Source organism: Lampetra planeri, chromosome 45, assembly GCF_965212315.1.
Source record: "Lampetra planeri chromosome 45, kcLamPlan1.2.h2, whole genome shotgun sequence".
Classification (NCBI taxonomy): Eukaryota; Metazoa; Chordata; class Hyperoartia; order Petromyzontiformes; family Petromyzontidae; genus Lampetra; species Lampetra planeri.
The window spans coordinates 7,373,690-7,397,981 of NC_136151.1; the positions used below are offsets into that span (position 1 = coordinate 7,373,690).

General features: G+C 44.1%; 1 protein-coding gene across 3 annotated transcripts in view; it reads left to right on the forward strand.

Moving 5' to 3' along the window:
* LOC144733213 (E3 ubiquitin-protein ligase TRIM11-like) overlaps positions 1 to 24,292 on the forward strand; it is a 28,670-nt gene that overhangs the window by 1,634 nt on the left and 2,744 nt on the right. Inside the window, exons 3-5 of one of the 3 annotated variants that reach the window (XM_078615007.1) lie at positions 7,466 to 7,699; positions 8,546 to 8,568; positions 9,308 to 9,408. In XM_078615007.1, the coding sequence (XP_078471133.1) occupies positions 7,466 to 7,699; positions 8,546 to 8,568; positions 9,308 to 9,408 (358 nt within the window). The remainder of the gene's footprint in view (positions 1 to 7,465; positions 7,700 to 8,545; positions 8,569 to 9,307; positions 9,409 to 24,292) is intronic. The other 2 variants (XM_078615008.1, XM_078615009.1) reach the window with 2 other exon arrangements.

Consider the following 24,292-nt stretch of genomic DNA (forward strand, 5'->3'; position numbering starts at 1 on the left):
AATGCACGTGTTCACATAGAGTACACCATAATATGGTCGTGCACTCACGGCAGTGTGTAGTAAGAGTGTTTTCTTAAAAAAATACTATACAGAGTTCGTACATCTCATAGAGCATGCGGTTAAAGATGGGTTATTTTTATTAACCAAATCTATGTTTATTTTACCAGGTAAGGGCTACTGAGCTATAAAGCATTTTTTTCTAAAGTTACCTGGCTGTCATAAATGATAGTCCAACGAATTGGCTTATCACGTAGGCAATTATTGCAGCCAAATACTATAAACGCGTGATGTTGATTCTAAATGTGGAGGGAAAACCCAGAGGACCCAGATAAAAATCCACGGAACACGCAGTCTCCAAATATACAATAGGCGTCAGAGTCAGGATCAACCCACGATGTCCTGCAAACCCGGCGAGGTGGTTAACATCTCGCCACCGTGGCACCCAGTAGCCCTCCCACAGAGCAGATTCTCTCAGACTTCCACCCACCAGTCATCCACAGTTGCACCTCCAACAGAGGCTGGAAACTCAGCGGAGACGAGACTCCCTCCCCTTTCCGTGAGCACTCCTCCGCCGTGGCTCTTGCCGATTGCTCCCACGGTGTCATCTCGCGGGCTTCTTGCCAGCGTGGTCCCACTCCGTGGAGTCTCGCCTGGTCCTGCCTGAAAGTTATTGTCCACTAGACACAGACCTGAGTTGGTGTCGTGTCTCCGGGCTCCTGAAAAGCTACGAGGATAGATATGCAGTGGGGTAGGGGGATTAAAGATGCCAAGGTACATTATGCGAGCCCTTTGATCTTGTCCTTCCTGTCCATTGTGTGAATTGGCATGTTCCGTTTACATGACAACCCTTGCTAAATTTCGATTTAAAGCTTTCGTGACTGCAGGGATTCATCTTCTTGGTTCTTTCGGTAAAGTAAAATAGAAGGGAAATAATAAAATAATAAAAATAAAACATCATAAAATAATTCTCATGACGTTTCGGCCACAACGCAAGCAGCCGTCCTCAGGTGAAGAACAGGTCTGTCAGAAAGACAACGTCTGAATGAACACCACCAGGCTTGGCAGCGTATATTTAAGCTGGGTTGGAGGGGAAAGAGCGCCTTGACAAAGGAATTTGAATATCAAGAGGAATTTAGCATATTTATGGGAAATGCAGATATGGGATTAGTCACTACTTGTGGAATGCGTAGAAGGTGGGCGGGGGGTTTCAAAGTCACATTATGCCCGTGCATTATGCAGGATTAGCAGCATCAAAGGGAGGGAGTAGGGTTAGCATTAATAAAAGGGAAGGAATGTTAATAATATGGAGCTGCAGCAGCTAAACCACCACGTAAAAAACTAAAATATAAACTACATCAGTATCATCAATATACTAAATATACTCTCCAATAAGCTGAGCTACTAACAGTAAGTCATACATTACAATTCTATGTCGCAAAAAATATAATATGCCTCCAGCTAAACTTTTTTCTCTTACATCACACGGGTCTACCCCGTACTATATACTGCCATAGACAAACCCAACATTAAATGATATACTGTATTACTATACACCACCCTATACGTTGTAATATTACACTGTATTATTCTAACCACCCTACTGTATACCACACTGCTGTATATTCACTATACAATTACGATACTACATATTACCTTATACATTATATTAAACATTACACTTTTATACTATTTATTATTATACAATCTGCTATACACTATACCATTGACCGTCGCGTGAAAGGTACTAAGAGGAAGCACCGAAATATATCAATGGGAGAGTGGTGGTAGGAAACTTGTAGTTGAGCAAAGAATCCATTCCCTTCTTGGTTCTTTCGGTAAAGTCACGTAGAAGGGAAGTAATAAAATAATAAAAATAAAACATAATAAAATGAAATAATTCTCACGACGTTTCAGCTACAACGCAAGCAGCCGTCTTCAGGTGAAGAATGAGACACTACCAAGCTAGGAGCTTATATATAAACTGGGTTGGAGGTGGAAGAGCGCCTTAACAAAAAAGAATGTGCATATGAAGAGGAATTTAGCATATTCATGGAAAATGCGTAGGAGGTGGGCGGGGGGGGGGGGTTTCAAAGGCATATTATGCCCATGCATTATGCAGGATCAACAGCACCAAGGGGGGGGTGCAGGGAGTAGCATTAACAAAGGAAAGGAATGTTATTGATATGTAGCTGCAGTTACTAAACAACCACGTAGAAAACTAAAGTATAAACTACATAAAAAACTAAAGTATAAACTGCATAGCACCATCAGTATACTTACTATACTCTACAATAAGCTGAGTTACTAACAGCAAGTAATACATTACAATTCTACGTCGTAAAAGTTATATAGTATGCTTCCATCTAAACTTTATTCTCTTACATCACACGAGCATATACCGTACTATATACTGCCATAGATAAACCCAACATTAAATTATATACTGTATTACTATGAACCACCCTATACTTTATACATTTCAACATAACACTATGTATTATTCTACCCACCCTAATGTGTATCGAAATGGTTTATTACGTCCTTCCAATGATTGCTAAGCCAGAATCCATCTTCTCGGTTAAAATTGTCGTTTGCTTGGTTCGATTAGGGAAGTCGAACTCGTGATGATACTGTTGGTTTTCGTCGTTAGGCTTTTAGTGGGATCGTTTTTAATTTTGGAGTAACTCCCATCATTAAGAAGGTCCAGGATTTTGTTGTTGTATGAATCTTTATCCATGATGACCGTAGCATTGCCCTTGTCTGCCGAGAGGATGACTATATCATCTCTCTTTTTTAGGTCTGCGAGTTCAGAGCGTTCGTTTTTGCTGATGTTACTAGTGGGTTTCTTAGCATTCTTAAGAATCGTAGCTATTTCAGCTCTTGCTACATCCGCATGGATGTGTCCTATGCCTCTGAGGGCTACATCAATCTGGGAAATCATATCCTCTACTGGTATATATCCCACTAAAAGCCTAACGACGAAAACCAACAGTATCATCACGAGTTCGACTTCCCTAATCGAACCAAGCAAACGTCCCTCTCTAAAACCATCGGCTGCAAGACCTCCCAGACTCTATGGTCTTCCCAAAATCCATAAGGAAGGCACCCCGCTACGACCCATTGTGTCGACGATAAACTCTCCTACGTACAAACTAGCCCGTTTTCTATCAGATACTCTGCTCCCTTTCACAGGCAAGACCTCTTCGGCAGTACTCAACTCAACCCAATTAGTCTCTATGGTTAAGGACATGGTACTCTCTCCTGATGACATCCTCGTCAGCTTTGATGTAGTATCTTTGTTTACCAAAGTCCCAGTACCAGACACCCTAACAATAATTGAGGACTTAGTCCAACATGGATTGAATTCTGATGCACCTGCGCTGGTTAGGCATTGCCTCACCAACACCTATTTTACCTGGAATGGCACCTTCTACAAACAGAATGAGGGTACCCCTATGGGCTCCCCTTTGTCACCAGTTATAGCCAACATGTTCATGGAAAAGTTTGAATCAGACGCCATCCAGACATCCACCCTACGTCCTTCCCTGTGGAAGAGGTATGTGGATGACACTTTCGTCATCTGGCCACATGGCCTCCCAGCATTGAACCACTTCTTGGACCACATCAATTCCAGACACCCATCCATCAGATTCACCATGGAAGTGGAGAAAGACGGTAAACTACCATTCTTGGATATTCTGTTTGAGAGGAGGCCTGACGGATCCTTGGGACATTCTGTCTACAGAAAAGCCACCCACACAGATTCCTACTTGAAACCGGATTCCCACCACCACCCATCTCAAAAGAATTCTCTCATCAAAACGCTATACCACAGAGCCCATGGCATTTCTGACAAACACCACCTGACTGGTGAATTAAGACATGTACATCGGGCCCTCAGGATGAACGGATACTCTGACCGTACTATCAGCCAAGCTGTCTCTCCCACCACACAGAAACAGCCACATGAAACTCCGACCAAAACCATCACGTTACCATACATAGCTGGCGTGACCAAAAAGATCTCCAAAATTCTAAACAAACATAAGATCCAAGTCCGATTCAGTACAGTGCATAAAATCCGTGATCTGATTCCATCTGTGAAGGATGTCGTTCCTGACTTACAGTATCCTGGAGTCTACAAATTGAGTTGCATTTGTGGTGATTGCTACATTGGAGAAACGTCATGTTTCTGATCGTGTCCGCGAGCACAAGTCAGATCTGAAACACGGCAGAACTGATTCTTCTGCCGTTGCCGATCATTGCTACAACTCGGTGGGCTCTCATGAAATTGTCTTTTCCGAGACCAAGGTTCTCTGCAAACCTCCCGGCTACCATCAAAGGTTTGTACACGAAGCCATACAAATATACAAACACAGACATAATTTCAACCGTGATGATGGGTACAAACTTAGTAATCATTGGAAAGATGTTATCAACCACGCAAAAAAGACTTAATTACAATTTTTTGGACCATCTTATCTGACAGGCACTATTTTACTTTACTTTACCGAGTGTTAACATCCCCAGTTATTTTTTAACAGTACTCTCTTCATTGTTCAGCCAGCATTGGTATTAACATGGGCATTTTCGTTCTTTTGTCTATCATGTGTATTAGAGCTTCCCTCCCCCTCTCTGCCCATTGTGTTGGCGTGTGCGGCAGTTGGCCGCTTGCGCATAATCGCTCCATTGTGTTGGCGTGTGCAGTAATTAGCCGCTTACGCACAATCGCTTGCACGCCGTCGCCCACCCTTTTGGCCTCGCCCCCCCTCCCTCCCGATACGTTCCATTCATTGGCTACCATAGTCTGATGAGCTCCCCCCTCCCTCTCCTCCCCCCCTCAACTCGCTTTTAAGGGATTACATCTTGAATCATTGCCTCACTTGATGTAGCTAATCTGGCTGTGACGGTCGCACCTGATGACGGAGACTTGTGTTGCCTCCGAAACGTCGTGATTTTTTATTTTATTTTATTTTCATTCATTTTGATGTTTTACCTACGTGACTTTACCGAAAAAACCTAAGAAGATGATTCCTTGCAGTCACGAAAGCTTCAAATCTAGAGTTAGTAACTCAGCTTATTGTAGAGTATAGTAAGTATACTGATGGTGCTATGCAGTTTATACTTTAATTTTTTATGTAGTTTATACTTTAGTTTTCTACGTGGTTGTTTAGTAACTGCAGCTACATATCAATAACATTCCTTTCCTTTGTTAATGCTACTCCCTGCACCCCCCCTTGGTGCTGTTGATCCTGCATAATGCATGGGCATAATATGCCTTTGAAACCCCCCCCGCCCACCTCCTACGCATTCTCCATGAATATGCTAAATTCCTCTTCATATGCACATTCTTTTTTGTTAAGGCGCTCCTCCACCTCCAACCCAGTTTATATATAAGCTCCTAGCTTGGTAGTGTCTCATTCTTCACCTGAAGACGGCTGCTTGCGTTGTAGCCGAAACGTCGTGAGAATTATTTCATTTTATTATGTTTTATTTTTATTATTTTATTACTTCCCTTCTACGTGACTTTACCGAAAGAACCAAGAAGATGAATCCCTGCAGTCACGAAAGCTTTAAATCGAAAAATCCATTCCCTGTGGAGAAACCCTTACTAGTTGGCTGTATCGGGTGGTGGCGGGTTTTAACGACACTAATATATTTACATGATTTAACCGGAAAAAACCCCTCTATTATGAAATCAATTCTTACCACCCGAACACTGAAGCCAACTCCCAAGTCAAACCTGGGAAGTTGTCAACCCTAATGAGGAGGAACTAAGTATGGCCACACTAGCCTCATTGGTTAGCACGATGTTGGGAAGCCTTCATCCAGAGGTGTATTGATAATGATCTGCAAATTATTAATACAATCAATAAGCACACAAGTCGCCTACTTAAGAGATCCGTCTGCATTTGGTAATGCATAATTTTATCACCATTGATTCAGTATATGCAAACTCTGGACCTGCTTTGACATGGAGTATCCCATTAGCAGTGTCAGGCTCGCTTGAATCAATGCTGATGACCTGCCAAAAATTATAGGCAATTAGCCTATTTTGTATATGGATCTTAATGAGACGCAAAATTATATGATGCATGAACCTCTCCAGAGTTTCCTGTACTGAATCAATACTTCTTAAATTATGTACTCTCAGTTTGTGGGGCTGATGGGATGTTTCTTATTTGCATAAGTTTTACATAGAGACATATCTGAAGATGTCGTGTCTGATTATCTGTTTGTATTAATATTCTCCACAACATGGTTATATTGTGTAAATTATTTATACCACCAGGTGACTTGGTGCCCTCTTTTACAGCAGCATTTGCTTTGCAATGGAAATCTATGCAGGTGACAACAAAACAACAAGCGTATAGAGATATCATTGAAGTCATCAAATGTAGACGCAATTACGTAATTATCTTTGTCATTAAAATGTACGACACCGGTACTCAATCACGAATGCACGATACATTCATGCGAACTGAAATACAATTAAACAGGTTTTAAATCTCCATAACGTATACATTGTGTCTGATTTATAGTGGTTCCTGCATTCACTGTTGTGACGAACATTTTGTACAAATGGACAGTGGATAATAATAATTGTAATTTATTGTTTTCTGGGAGAGAGTTAATAAGTGTGCGAGAGATCACCATATGGGTATAGAGTATTTATAGGAGGGGGAGGAGCTTAGACGTGGAGAGCCAGGCACTCTATATAAGGAAAGACCACGTGACCCACAATTTTGCGAAGAAGAATTCAACGGGAGCCACGTTCGTTGCCAGACGAAGGGACAGCTTCCACAGGAAACTTGTCAAGAAAAGAGCTTTTAAGGTGTCAGCCGGATGGCACATCATCTCACTCCGGTCCACTTACACTCGGAGGGTAGTAAATAAACACACTGATGTGCAATACACAGAATGACCGCAAGAGCGCAGAAGTGTGGTCACCACATCTACGCCTCTATATAAGGAACAAAACAGGTGGACTTCTCCACAAAGCTGGCTGTCGCCTGATGAAGCTAGTTTTAATTACTGGCGAAACGTCATACTCAGATTGTAAATGTTGTGGCTTGGCTCTCCAACAAACCAGTGTGCTGTACTAGTGACGAATTGGCATGTTCTGTTTACGTGACAACCCTTACTTGTTGGCTGTGTCGGGTGGTGATGGGTTTTAACGACACATTTATATATCTACGCGATCTAACCCAAAACAAATCTTTTATGGATGATATTGGTCGCGAAAGCCTACGTGTTAAACCAGGAATTGATTTGTAATGAAATGTGGTCGTATTGGCTTGAACTTCATTACACTATACTGCATGGTTTAGATAAACCTGGGCCAACTATTAAATATGCCTGGGTTTAGTCTGTGGGAAAAGTAGCAAACCTACCTCCACTATCCCACCTGGTAATAGGGCTCTGAAAAAGTTAATTGATAGAATCCATCACACGCCCTTTGCAGGATTCCATGGCCCAGACCAAGGTTCGCATCGCAGGTGAGTTCACCCGCATGAGGGCGACGCTGAATGAGGACGAGAGGGCAGCTCTGGACCGCGTGGACGTGAAGGGGCGCGAGCTGCTGTCCCAGATCGAGGAGAACATCGCTCATTACGAGCGCGAGATCAGCGAGCTCCAGGAAGCAGCCATGCGCCTGCACGCTCTGCAGGAGGAGAGGGACTCGCTCACGTTCCTGCAGGTAGAGTGCTCGCAGAGCCTAGGCGAGTGTCCCAGTTTGACAGAGTCCTCAGACTCCTGGCTAAAGGGTTCACGTATATTAACACATCTATGTGTGTGTGTGTTCAACCACGGTTGCCGAGCACAGGCCCCAAGGTTTGGAACAAAAAGTGACTGGCTACTGACACCTTCGAACTTGTAAATAGAGACCAAGTGAGACATTTTCAAGGACGTTTAGTGTGAGGAAAGGAGAAAGAGAAATGTAGTGTCCTACCATACGGTGGTTAACCCTTTCCCATACTCTTAACGTCTGCAAGTTGCAGTGTGGGTTCCGTTCACCAATTAATATCGGAACACGCAAGCAATTAGCATACATTTTATTCAGAGAGGCATGGCGCCTTTGTTTTAAAACACATTGTAGTCACCGCAGAAAACGGTAGCGACTCGACCGCACTCTGCGATTGTGGGCGCCAAACTGTGCCAAACGCCCTCCTGCATGGCATTGTGGAAGCCTTGGTGCTGATAAAGTTACGACGTACACATACGTCATCGGAATCAGAAGAAAAACGTGTTATCCATACAGCACACGTACTGATAACAAAGGAAATGACTTGCCCACAAAGACAGATTCTGTGTGCATCTTCATCACATTAACACATTGTCAACAAGTTGTTTATTATCCAAGATCTCTTTCAATACCCTCGCAATTTACTCCTTTTGGTCACCATCCCATGAATGCTCTTCCCCTGCCTTCTATTCTCATCGTGTTTTACATCAATACAATAATACACTCTGATCACTCCTGTCTATCAATGGTTAAATTTATCTTATATTATGTATCAATCTCTGTCCCTTTTTTCTTCCACAGGGCCATATGAAGAAGACAGAGAGGTACCTTAGTGCACGAACACAGGCTGAGGCTGGGTTTGCTCACCATGTGAATGCGTTAGTAAGAGAGGGATTTGAAGAACCCAGAAATGTATCGGCGAGTGTTGCTGTGTCTATCCCCATGGCTGTCTGTCTGTCTCTCTCTCTCTCGCTAGGTCTTTGTGTGTCTCCTGTGTCCATGTCTTTGTTCAACCTCCTATGTTGGTCTCTACTAATATTGGTTTCTGCTACTGCATATCTAAGTTGTACCCCATGGTGGCAGAGTCCATTGTATAAGATCTTTACGTAAGAATGGCTATTGCCACCTAAATTCAGGGGGAGGGTATTATTGCAGAGTTTAGCAACATAGTGGCTGAGCGCAAGTGTTTCAGTGTCTTCTCCCTGTCTCACTGTGTCTGTGTATATATTTATTGTGTGCTTCAAACGCATCCATCTTCCTCTGTCCATAGTTGTGCAATATTCCTTAAGGACCCTGTACTCGTTCTCTGCAACGTTGACGTTTTTGTTTCGTTGTTGCCGTGCTAACGCACCACGGATCTCCTTTGTAAGATAGCCAGGCAACTGGCTAAGCGCGACCAACCGTGTAACAAATCTAAATAAACTTAAACACTACCTAGCCCACCTCCTGCAGGATTCTGCCTAAAGTCATCTACCCTGTGCTGTATCAGTGCTGTGTCTGCACTGTTTGTTGTTTACGTGTTGACACGCGCTCGTGTGACGTCCTCTCTTCCCGTGTGCTTAGGACTGAGCGCCCCCCACCGCCCGCTCCTCCGAGTGACTTGACTTTGGGTGACGTGAGCTGGCTGAGTGGAGTCATTGAGAAGCTCAAGCTGTCTGCACCATGTGAGTTCACATTCACACTGCCAATATACGTATGTATGTTTGTATGTTCAACTTATTTTCCACTGTACAGAGCCAACCGTGCTAATCAGAGGTCATACACGGACATATAGAATGAGACAACAGCAACCACCATTTGTCACTAAGTGGTGGTTACTTCACCACGGTGCCAGTGCCAGGCTATGTGCACGTTAAGGGCACGTGAAGTGTCGAACGCCCGCTGACAGGTCACAGGACAAACCCAGGTGCCATGGGTCGACTGACTGAAATGACTGGCCGATGTACCACCTGTGCCCCCTACTGTGCCAAGGAGACAGACCAAAGGATAGAAACACACAAATAAATGAGGACATATATTGGTTTTTGCTTGTGGCAGATGGTATTTATCATCATTCCCCCAATGAGTTCATCAAACCTGGCTCAGTGTAAAGGGGAGGCCTGTGCTGTTGAAGCAGCCAAGCCCAAATAGCAGGGCCCTGGGTTCAAGCCCCATTTCTAACTCCTATCCAGGATAGCCAATGTCCTCAAGTGGGATGAGTCTAGCCTTAGCTTAATCTCCAATTACTGAACAACACATCCAATCCTCACAACTCATGGCACTCAATTAACTCTCAACCAGGGGTGAGGGCATCGATATCAGTGGTGGAGGTAGAGTGGAGCTCAATAACGTAGACAACTCAGCTTCTGTCGCACGGGAGTAATGACATCAACACCCTCATCATCATTCATGATCTATCCACTGCTGGATGAATGCCTCCACAAGTCATAATGTAGCTACTCCACATCTCATTTTACATATCTAGAGCACCTTTTATCTTAATGCGCTCACATCGTCGCTCCATCTCTCGGGCAAGCACTCACCATTGGCTGCCACTCCATCATTAGGGTCGACCACCAGACCTCGTCCGTTCTGGCGATGTGTCCCGCCTGAGCACTGCAAATTTGGTCATTTGTTTCCACTTTCCTCTGTCTTGTGCCAATATTCTCAAGTAGTGCCACATCTTTCTGGCACCAATCTCTTGTCTCATTCTGTGATAGGTCTTCCTCTATGAGTCTATGAATCCCTAATTGGTCTTTACGAGTCTCAGTTGGTATCTACGAGTCTCAAGGAGTATCTATAGCTCTCCATACATCTCTGGATCTGTGAGTCTCTATGGATCACTGAGTCTCTGAGTCTCTGACTCAATCATCATCACGATCCATTGGCAGATAGCCCGAAGTAGGTGTCCACTGCATATTTCGTAATTTGTTTCCACTTTCCTCTTGTTATCAGTAGTGCCAATATGCTCAAGTAGTGACCACATCTTTCGGGCACTAATCTCTTGTGATGTCGGCATCAAGCCATTCTCTAGCACCCCTACTTTTTTTTTACTTACCAAATGGTTTGGTGATGCTGGCGCCATGTCGGCATTGGTGCACAATCACAAATAACAAAACAACTCAACAGATTATTCAGAGCACACGCATATTTATACACGTTCACGACTATATTTTTACTTTTAAGGTACTCTTATTGATGAATGCAAGTTTTTTTACGTAGTCTTCTTAGTAGCTTATATTATGCTATCTAATTTGCCTGTGTTCCCTTCTGCACGGGCTCCTGTTTCTGTCTGTCAGTTATATTACAAGTGTGTACTTCTCCATCCTTATTTGCGCACTTTTCAGCTTTTGTTAAATGTCATTTGTATGTGTTGTGTGGTGTATGAAGACTCGGGAGGCAGAATTGCTAGTAAGGGCTTACGCCAGTTTATTAACACAAGGGGATAACACTACACACCAGAGGTAGGTGTCCCTACACTCGGCCCTTCACGCGGACCTCTGGCTCTATCTGCTGCTAGCCTTGGCTATCTCTTGGTTCTCTCACTCGAGTTGGGACGGGGGCTGAACCAACACTGCCCGACCGAGGAGAGCAGCACTCCACATAAACCTAGCTGGCTCTTGCAGACTTCTCTCAGCCCTACCCCTGGCTATCTCTTCAGACACTCTCCATCCCGGGCTCCAACAATGACCCCGCTTACGTCAACCCGATCCCCCTTAAGTACCCCGAGGTGACATGACATAATCGCGCCTCACCGCGCGCATGACGTCACGTCTCCATACTACTCCTCTACATATGTATGCATGTTGAACTTGTTTTGCACTGTACGTAGCCAACCGTGCTAATCGATGAGTCTCTGCGGGTCTATATGCGGCTGGGTGTCTGTGAGTCACTATGTATGTGTGTATATATGTTAAAATTATTTTGCAAAATACTGAGCCAACTGTGCTTATCGGAAGATTTGTCAGAATTTGTCAGTGTTTATGTATCTGAACAATTTAACACAATAGGTGCCACTCCACTGATTGAAAACTTTCCCTGATTGGACACACGCTATGCTGCTTTTCATTGTCAAGTTCAGATGTCCAATAGCACTCCCACCTGCTCTCCCCCACACTTGCTCATAGAGGTCGAGTGTGGCTGTTATATGACGTGTTATCACACGAGAAATTGATAAGGGATGAGAGCCTCTCAGTAAAATCGTGAACATTCTGATTCATTTAGAAATGATGAATAAGGAATGGGTGAAGTGTCCATTCCAATGTAACAGATGCGTCCATTCGTAGCTTATCTTGAGGCTGGGAGATCCAGACTCAAGACACCTTAAATATTCTTGGGGTTTATGGTTAATGCCTGAAACTCACACAGAATCAAAGGCACCTTCAGGATTCTGTGTTAATATTCAGATTTTTATCAGAAAGCCAGACCAACGCTTAAGCTTGGTTGGCCATGCAAAGCACTACACAGGCAAAAAGGTAATTACAATAAAACATGTATCAATATACCTATACATTAATATATAGCACACACACAAACACAGATGAGTGTACATCACTCTTACATTGCCTCTATTCGCACCACACGTGTGCCGTGCCGGATTAAGCTAGTGCGGAGCCTGTAGCATATGTTATAAAGAGTCTCTAAATAAAAAATATACACGTAAAAATTAAAATACATATGTCTAACTTGCATAGTAAAGTAATTTTAATCTTTTCATTTCCTATACAGCCAGATAAAACGACAAATCGCTAACCTTAAACACCCAGTCGTTCATAAAAGTTTAAGGGTAGTAGAGTACTATAGTAATAGAGCAAGTGCAGAATCACTGAAGCAGAATTGACAGCTTGAAAGCATTTAGCGCGAGGCCCTCGAAAGTGCCCGGGCCCGTAGCATTTGTAGCTACTTTTGCTACTAGGATAATCCGGCACTGCATACACACGAGTGTACATCACTCTTACATGGGCTCTAATAACACCACACGTGTGTGTACGATCGAGTCAGGAAGCTGTTGCTATCCTGCGTGTGAGTGTATTTTACACACACGCTATTATGCCAAAGATTTTTAGGATTTCATTATTAGAGTACTGTACTTGAGGCTGAAAGGTCCAGACTCAGATGCCTTGAGGATTCTTAGGGTTCAGTGTTACAGCCTGAAGCTCTCAGAATCAAAGGAAACTTTAGTGTTTATTCGACAGCCAGACCAAGGCATACCCTAAATCACTACACGGGCAACAACAAGTTAATTACAAAAGAATACGTATCAATAAATACCAATAAGTTGATAGACAAAGACCCCTCGTATGGCCTTAACAGACTGTTGGGGCAAGTGCTGTTAGCGAGCTCCTAATGAAGGGGTGGGTGGCCAGCACCACGCCCGACCGCCTTTGTCCCCAGTGGCGATGTTTACTACACACCGCAGTCATCACTACACTATCTCACACACACAGTGTACATCACTACACTATCACACACACACGTGTACATCACTACACCATCACACACACACGAGTGTACATCACGACACTATAACACACACACGAGTGTACATCACTACACTATCACACACACGAGTGTACATCACTACACTATCACACACACGAGTGTACATCACTACACTATCACACACACGAGTGTACATCACTACACTATCTCACACACACACGAGTGTACATCACTACACTATCACACACACACACGAGTGTACATCACTACACGATCACACACACACACGAGTGTACATCACTACACTATCTCACGCACAGACACACACGAGTGTACATCACTACACTATCACACACACACACACGAGTGTACATCACTACACTATCTCACGCACAGACACACACGAGTGTACATCACTACACTATCTCACACACACGAGTGTACATCACTACACTATCACACACACACACGAGTGTACATCACTACACTATCACACACACGAGTGTACATCACTACACTATCACACACACACAGTGTACATACACTATCACACACACACACGAGTGTACATCACTACACTATCACACACACGAGTGGACATCACTAAACTATCACACACACACAGTGTACATACACTATCACACACACAGACGAGTGGGCATCACTACACTATCACACACACACGAGTGTACATCACTACAATATCACACACACACACACGAGTGTACATCACTACACTATCATACACACACGAGTGTACATCACTACACTATCACACACACACGAGTGTACATCACTACACTATCACACACACACACGAGTGTACATCACTACACTATCACACACACACACGAGTGTACATCACTACACTATCACACACACACACACGAGTGTACATCACTACACTATGACACACACACACGAGTGTACATCACTACACTATCACACACACACACGAGTGTACATCACTACACTATGACACACACACACACGAGTGTACATCACTACACTATCACACACACACACGAGTGTACATCACTACACTATGACACACACACACGAGTGTACATCACTACACTATCACACACACACACACACACACGAGTGTACATCATTACACTATCACACACACACACACGAGTGTACATCACTACACTATCACACACATGAGTGTACATCACTACACTATCACACACACACACACACGAGTGTACATCACTACACTATCTCACACACACACGAGTGTACATCACTACACTATCACACACACACGAGTGTACATCACTACACCACACACACACACACACGAGTGTACATCACTACACTATCACACACACACGAGTATACATCACTACACTGTCACACACACGAGTGTACATCACTACACTATCACACACACACACGAGTGTACATCACTACACTATCACACACACACGAATGTACATCACTACACTATCACACACACACACACACACGAGTGTACATCACTAATTCTAGATTTGAAGCTTTCGTGACTGCAAGGAATCATCTTCTTAGGTTTTTTCGGTAAAGTCACGTAGGTAAAACATCAAAATGAATAAAAATAAAATAAAATAAAATCAAAAATCACGACGTTTCGGAGGCAACACAAGTCTCCGTCATCAGGTGGGACCGTCACAGCCAGATTAGCTGCATCAAGTGAGGCAATGATTCAAGATGTAATCCCTTAAAAGCGAGTTGAGGGGGGGAGGAGAGGGAGGGGGGAGCTCATCAGACTATGGTAGCCAATGAATGGAACGTATCGGGAGGGAGGGGGGGCGAGGCCAAAAGGGTGGGCGACGGCGTGCAAGCGATTGTGCGCAAGCGGCCAACTGCCGCACACGCCAACACAATGGGCAGAGAGGGGGAGGGAAGCTCTAATACACATGATAGACAAAAGAACGAAAATGCCCATGTTAATACCAATGCTGGCTGAACAATGAAGAGAGTACTGTTAAAAAATAACTGGGGATGTTAACACTCGGTAAAGTAAAGTAAAATAGTGCCTGTCAGATAAGATGGTCCAAAAAATTGTAATTAAGTCTTTTTTGCGTGGTTGATAACATCTTTCCAATGATTACTAAGTTTGTACCCATCATCACGGTTGAAATTATGTCTGTGTTTGTATATTTGTATGGCTTCGTGTACAAACCTTTGATGGTAGCCGGGAGGTTTGCAGAGAACCTTGGTCTCGGAAAAGACAATTGCATGAGAGCCCACCGAGTTGTAGCAATGATCGGCAACGGCAGAAGAATCAGTTCTGCCGTGTTTCAGATCTGACTTGTGCTCGCGGACACGATCAGAAACATGACGTTTCGTTTCTCCAATGTAGCGATCACCACAAATGCAACTCAATTTGTAGACTCCAGGATACTGTAAGTCAGGAACGACATCCTTCACAGATGGAATCAGATCACGGATTTTATGCACTGTACTGAATCGGACTTGGATCTTATGTTTGTTTAGAATTTTGGAGATCTTTTTGGTCACGCCAGCTATGTATGGTAACGTGATGGTTTTGGTCGGAGTTTCATGTGGCTGTTTCTGTGTGGTGGGAGAGACAGCTTGGCTGATAGTACGGTCAGAGTATCCGTTCATCCTGAGGGCCCGATGTACATGTCTTAATTCACCAGTCAGGTGGTGTTTGTCAGAAATGCCATGGGCTCTGTGGTATAGCGTTTTGATGAGAGAATTCTTTTGAGATGGGTGGTGGTGGGAATCCGGTTTCAAGTAGGAATCTGTGTGGGTGGCTTTTCTGTAGACAGAATGTCCCAAGGATCCGTCAGGCCTCCTCTCAAACAGAATATCCAAGAATGGTAGTTTACCGTCTTTCTCCACTTCCATGGTGAATCTGATGGATGGGTGTCTGGAATTGATGTGGTCCAAGAAGTGGTTCAATGCTGGGAGGCCATGTGGCCAGATGACGAAAGTGTCATCCACATACCTCTTCCACAGGGAAGGACGTAGGGTGGATGTCTGGATGGCGTCTGATTCAAACTTTTCCATGAACATGTTGGCTATAACTGGTGACAAAGGGGAGCCCATAGGGGTACCCTCATTCTGTTTGTAGAAGGTGCCATTCCAGGTAAAATAGGTGTTGGTGAGGCAATGCCTAACCAGCGCAGGTGCATCAGAATTCAATCCATGTTGGACTAAGTCCTCAATTATTGTTAGGGTGTCCGGTACTGGGACTTTGGTAAACAAAGATACTACATCAAAGCTGACGAGGATGTCATCAGGAGATAGTACCATGTCCTTAACCATAGAGACTAATTGGGTTGAGTTGAGTACTGCCGAAGAGGTCTTGCCTGTGAAAGGGAGCAGAGTATCTGATAGAAAACGGGCTAGTTTGTACGTAGGAGAGTTTATCGTCGACACAATGGGTCGTAGCGGGGTGCCTTCCTTATGGATTTTGGGAAGACCATAGAGTCTGGGAGGTCTTGCAGCCGATGGTTTTAGAGAGGGGCGTTTGCTTGGTTCGATTAGGGAAGTCGAACTCGTGATGATACTGTTGGTTTTCGTCGTTAGGCTTTTAGTGGGATCGTTTTTAATTTTGGAGTAACTCCCATCATTAAGAAGGTCCAGGATTTTGTTGTTGTATGAATCTTTATCCATGATGACCGTAGCATTGCCCTTGTCTGCCGAGAGGATGACTATATCATCTCTCTTTTTTAGGTCTGCGAGTTCAGAGCGTTCGTTTTTGCTGATGTTTCTTAGCATTCTTAAGAATCGTAGCTATTTCAGCTCTTGCTACATCCGCATGGATGTGTCCTATGCCTCTGAGGGCTATATCAATCTGGGAAATCATATCCTCTACTGGTATATATTTAGGGGTGACGGCGAAATTTAGTCCCTTGGCCAGTACCGTTTTTAGAGTGTCAGAAATTGGGATGTTACTCTGATTAATCACGGTCTTGTTAACATCCAGCTTTGCGATGTGTGGCTCTGGTTTCTTCTTAGATAGGAGGTTGAATTTGGAAATCAGGTTAGCTTGGCATTTGGCTGACATTGAGTCAGCAGAAGTCATGTTATCAACGTGGTTCCAATCAGAAGGTGACATTTTTTGTGTTAACATTAAATGTGTTTGTAAGAGAGTCTTGTCTAAATTATCGAGTTCAGATCGGAGTAACCTTATTCTCTCCGAGATTAGTGATAGGCTGGCTTTAAATAAGATCTGTTTGGAGTTCGGTGAGGACACAGCAGCGGATGTGAGTGTGAAAGCGATGGGTATTACCTTGTTATCTCGGCATCTCTTGAGGAAGGCCAGCGTCTCGAGAAGCTGTGACTTCTTGTCTCTTTGTCTGTTAAAAACTCTAACAGATAGGTGGAATTCCTCCCCGTAGAGGGCATTAATTCTAGATTTGAAGCTTTCGTGACTGCAAGGAATCATCTTCTTAGGTTTTTTCGGTAAAGTCACATAGGTAAAACATCAAAATGAATGAAAATAAAATCAAATAAAATAAAAAATCACGACGTTTCGGAGGCAACACAAGTCTCCGTCATCAGGTGGGACCGTCACAGCCAGATTAGCTGCATCAAGTGAGGCAATGATTCAAGATGTAATCCCTTAAAAGCGAGTTGAGGGGGGGAGGAGAGGGAGGGGGGAGCTCATCAGACTATGGTAGCCAATGAATGGAACGTATCGGGAGGGAGGGGGGGCGAGGCCAAAAGGGTGGGCGACGGCGTGCAAGCGATTGTGCGCAAGCGGCTAATTACTGCACACGCCAACACAATGGAGCGATTATGCACAAGCGGCCAACTGCCGCACACGCCAACACAATGGGCAGAGAGGGGGAGGGAAGCTCTAATACACATGATAGACAAAAGAACGAAAATGCCCATGTTAATACCAATGCTCTGAACTCGCAGACCTAAAAAAGAGAGATGATATAGTCATCCTCTCGGCAGACAAGGGCAATGCTACGGTCATCATGGATAAAGATTCATACAACAACAAAATCCTGGACCTTCTTAATGATGGGAGTTACTCCAAAATTAAAAACGATCCCACTAAAAGCCTAATGACGAAAACCAACAGTATCATCACGAGTTCGACTTCCCTAATCGAACCAAGCAAACGTCCCTCTCTAAAACCATCGGCTGCAAGACCTCCCAGACTCTATGGTCTTCCCAAAATCCATAAGGAAGGCACCCAGCTTCGACCCATTGTGTCGACGATAAACTCTCCTACGTACAAACTAGCCCGTTTTCTATCAGATACTCTGCTCCCTTTCACAGGCAAGACCTCTTCGGCAGTACTCAACTCAACCCAATTAGTCTCTATGGTTAAGGACATGGTACTATCTCCTGATGACATCCTCGTCAGCTTTGATGTAGTATCTTTGTTTACCAAAATCCCAGTACCGGACACCCTAACAATAATTGAGGATTTAGTCCAACATGGATTGAATTCTGATGCACCTGCGCTGGTTAGGCATTGCCTCACCAACACCTATTTTACCTGGAATGGCACCTTCTACAAACAGAATGAGGGTACCCCTATGGGCTCCCCTTTGTCACCAGTTATAGCCAACATGTTCATGGAAAAGTTTGAATCAGACGCCATCCAGACATCACCCTACGTCCTTCCCTGTGGAAGAGGTATGTGGATGACACTTTCGTCATCTGGCCACATGGCCTCCCAGCATTGAACCACTTCTTGGACCACATCAATTCCAGACACCCATCCATCAGATTCACCATGGAAGTGGAGAAAGACGGTAAACTACCATTCTTGGATATTCTGTTTGAGAGGAGGCCTGACGGATCCTTGGGACATTCTGTCTACAGAAAAGCCACCCACACAGATTCCTACTTGAAACAGGATTCCCACCACCACCCATCTCAAAAGAATTCTCTCATCAAAACGCTATACCACAGAGCCCATGGCATTTCTGACAAACACCACCTGACTGGTGAATTAAGACATGTACATCGGGCCTTCAGGATGAACGGATACTCTGACCGTACTATCAGCCAAGCTGTCTCTCCCACCACACAGAAACAGCCACATGAAACTCCGACCAAAACCATCACGTTACCATACATAGCTGGCGTGACCAAAAAGATCTCCAAAATTCTAAACAAACATAAGATCCAAGTCCGATTCAGTACAGTGCATAAAATCCGTGATCTGATTCCATCTGTGAAGGATGTCGTTCCTGACTTACAGTATCCTGGAGTCTACAAATTGAGTTGCATTTGTGGTGATTGCTACATTGGAGAAACGAAACGTCATGTTTCTGATCGTGTCCGCGAGCACAAGTCAGATCTGAAACACGGCAGAACTGATTCTTCTGCCGTTGCCGATCATTGCTACAACTCGGTGGGCTCTCATGAAATTGTCTTTTCCGAGACCAAGGTTCTCTGCAAACCTCCCGGCTACCATCAAAGGTTTGTACACGAAGCCATACAAATATACAAACACAGACATAATTTCAACCGTGATGATGGGTACAAACTTAGTAATCATTGGAAAGATGTTATCAACCACGCAAAAAAGACTTAATTACAATTTTTTGGACCATCTTATCTGACAGGCACTATTTTACTTTACTTTACCGAGTGTTAACATCCCCAGTTATTTTTTAACAGTACTCTCTTCATTGTTCAGCCAGCATTGGTATTAACATGGGCATTTTCGTTCTTTTGTCTATCATGTGTATTAGAGCTTCCCTCCCCCTCTCTGCCCATTGTGTTGGCGTGTCCGGCAGTTGGCCGCTTGCGCATAATCGCTCCATTGTGTTGGCGTGTGCAGTAATTAGCCGCTTGCGCACAATCGCTTGCACGCCGTCGCCCACCCTTTTGGCCTCGCCCCCCCTCTCTCCCGATACGTTCCATTCATTGGCTACCATAGTCTGATGAGCTCCCCCCTCCCTCTGCTCCCCCCCTCAACTCGCTTTTAAGGGATTACATCTTGAATCATTGCCTCACTTGATGCAGCTAATCTGGCTGTGACGGTCCCACCTGATGACGGAGACTTGTGTTGCCTCCGAAACGTCGTGATTTTTTATTTTATTTTCATTCATTTTGATGTTTTACCTACGTGACTTTACCGAAAAAACCTAAGAAGATGATTCCTTGCAGTCACGAAAGCTTCAAATCTAGAATTAATGCCCTCTACGGGGAGGAATTCCACCTATCTGTTAGAGTTTTTAACAGACAAAGAGACAAGAAGTCACAGCTTCTCGAGACGCTGGCCTTCCTCAAGAGATGCCGAGATAACAAGGTAATACCCATCGCTTTCACACTCACATCCGCTGCTGTGTCCTCACCGAACTCCAAACAGATCTTATTTAAAGCCAGCCTATCACTAATCTCGGAGAGAATAAGGTTACTCCGATCTGAACTCGATAATTTAGACAAGACTCTCTTACAAACACATTTAATGTTAACACAAAAAATGTCACCTTCTGATTGGAACCACGTTGATAACATGACTTCTGCTTCTGCTGACTCAATGTCAGCCAAATGCAAAGCTAATCTGATTTCCAAATTCAACCTCCTATCTAAGAAGAAACCAGAGCTACACATCGCAAAGCTGGATGTTAACAAGACCGTGATTAATCAGAGTAACATCCCAATTTCTGACACTCTAAAAACGGTACTGGCCAAGGGACTAAATTTCGCCGTCACCCCTGAATATATACCAGTAGAGGATATGATTTCCCAGATTGATGTAGCCCTCAGAGGCATAGGACACATCCATGCGGATGTAGCAAGAGCTGAAATAGCTACGATTCTTAAGAATGCTAAGAAACCCACTAGTAACATCAGCAAAAACGAACGCTCTGAACTCGCAGACCTAAAAAAATGAGATGATATAGTCATCCTCTCGGCAGACAAGGGCAATGCTACGGTCATCATGGATAAAGATTCATACAACAACAAAATCCTGGACCTTCTTAATGATGGGAGTTACTCCAAAATTAAAAACGATCCCACTAAAAGCCTAACGACGAAAACCAACAGTATCATCACGAGTTCGACTTCCCTAATCGAACCAAGAAAACGTCCCTCTCTAAAACCATCGGCTGCAAGACCTCCCAGACTCTATGGTCTTCCCAAAATCCATAAGGAAGGCACCCCGCTACGACCCATTGTGTCGACGATAAACTCTCCTACGTACAAACTAGCCCGTTTTCTATCAGATACTCTGCTCCCTTTCACAGGCAAGACCTCTTCGGCAGTACTCAACTCAACCCAATTAGTCTCTATGGTTAAGGACATGGTACTATCTCCTGATGACATCCTCGTCAGCTTTGATGTAGTATCTTTGTTTACCAAAGTCCCAGTACCGGACACCCTAACAATAATTGAGGACTTAGTCCAACATGGATTGAATTCTGATGCACCTGCGCTGGTTAGGCATTGCCTCACCAACACCTATTTTACCTGGAATGGCACCTTCTACAAACAGAATGAGGGTACCCCTATGGGCTCCCCTTTGTCACCAGTTATAGCCAACATGTTCATGGAAAAGTTTGAATCAGACGCCATCCAGACATCCACCCTACGTCCTTCCCTGTGGAAGAGGTATGTGGATGACACTTTCGTCATCTGGCCACATGGCCTCCCAGCATTGAACCACTTCTTGGACCACATCAATTCCAGACACCCATCCATCAGATTCACCATGGAAGTGGAGAAAGACGGTAAACTACCATTCTTGGATATTCTGTTTGAGAGGAGGCCTGACGGATCCTTGGGACATTCTGTCTACAGAAAAGCCACCCACACAGATTCCTACTTGAAACCGGATTCCCACCACCACCCATCTCAAAAGAATTCTCTCATCAAAACGCTATACCACAGAGCCCATGGCATTTCTGACAAACACCACCTGACTGGTGAATTAAGACATGTACATCGGGCCCTCAGGATGAACGGATACTCTGACCGTACTATCAGCCAAGCTGTCTCTCCCACCACACAGAAACAGCCACATGAAACTCCGACCAAAACCATCACGTTACCATACATAGCTGGCGTGACCAAAAAGATCTCCAAAATTCTAAACAAACATTAGATCCAAGTCCGATTCAGTACAGTGCATAAAATCCGTGATCTGATTCCATCTGTGAAGGATGTCGTTCCTGACTTACAGTATCCTGGAGTCTACAAATTGAGTTGCATTTGTGGTGATTGCTACATTGGAGAAACGAAACGTCATGTTTCTGATCGTGTCCGCGAGCACAAGTCAGATCTGAAACACGGCAGAACTGATTTTTCTGCCGTTGCCGATCATTGCTACAACTCGGTGGGCTCTCATGAAATTGTCTTTTCCGAGACCAAGGTTCTCTGCAAACCTCCCGGCTACCATCAAAGGTTTGTACACGAAGCCATACAAATATACAAACACAGACATAATTTCAACCGTGATGATGGGTACAAACTTAGTAATCATTGGAAAGATGTTATCAACCACGCAAAAAAGACTTAATTACAATTTTTTGGACCATCTTATCTGACAGGCACTATTTTACTTTACTTTACCGAGTGTTAACATCCCCAGTTATTTTTTAACAGTACTCTCTTCATTGTTCAGCCAGCATTGGTATTAACATGGGCATTTTCGTTCTTTTGTCTATCATGTGTATTAGAGCTTCCCTCCCCCTCTCTACCCATTGTGTTGGCGTGTGTGGCAGTTGGCCGCTTGCGCATAATCGCTCCATTGTGTTGGCGTGTGCAGTAATTAGCCGCTTGCGCACAATCGCTTGCACGCCGTCGCCCACCCTTTTGGCCTCGCCCCCCCTCCCTCCCGATACGTTCCATTCATTGGCTACCATAGTCTGATGAGCTCCCCCCTCCCTCTCCTCCCCCCCTCAACTCGCTTTTAAGGGATTACATCTTGAATCATTGCCTCACTTGATGCAGCTAATCTGGCTGTGACGGTCCCACCTGATGACGGAGACTTGTGTTGCCTCCGAAACGTCGTGATTTTTTATTTTATTTTATTTTCATTCATTTTGATGTTTTACCTACGTGACTTTACCGAAAAAAACCTAAGAAGATGTACATCACTACACTATTACACACACACGAGTGTACATCACTACACTATTACACACACACGAGTGTACATCACTACACTATCACACACACACGAGTGTACATCACTACACTATCACACACACACGAATGTACATCACTACACTATCACACACACACACGAGTGTACATCACTACACTATCACACACACACACGAGTGTACATCACTACACTATCACACACACACGAGTGTAAATCACTACACTATCACACACACACGAGTGTACATCACTACACTATCTCACACACACACGAGTGTAAATCACTACACTATCACACACACACGAGTGTACATCACTACACTATCTCACACACACACGAGTGTACATCACTACACCACACACACACACGAGTGTACATCACTACACCACACACACACACGAGTGTGCATCACTACACTATCACACACACACACACGAGTGTACATCACTACACTATCACACACACACACGAGTGTACATCACTACACCACACACACACACGAGTGTACATCACTACACTATCACACACACACACACACGAGTGTACATCACTACACCACACACACACACACGAGTGTACATCACTACACCACACACACACACACACACGAGTGTACATCACTACACTATCACACACACACACGAGTGTACATCACTACACTATCACACACACACACAGTGTACATCACTACACTATCACACACACACGAGTGTACATCACTACACTATCACACACACACACGAGTGTACATCACTACACTATCACACACACACGAGTGTACATCACTACACTATCACACACACACACACACACGAGTGTACATCACTACACTATCACACACACACGAGTGTACATCACTACACCATCACACACACACACACGAGTATACATCACTACACTATCACACACACACACACGAGTGTACATCACTAAACTATCACACACACACACACACAGTGTACATCACTACACTACCACACACACACGAGTGTACATCACTACACTATCACACACACGACTGTACATCACTACACTATCACACACACACACGAGTATACATCACTACACTATCACAC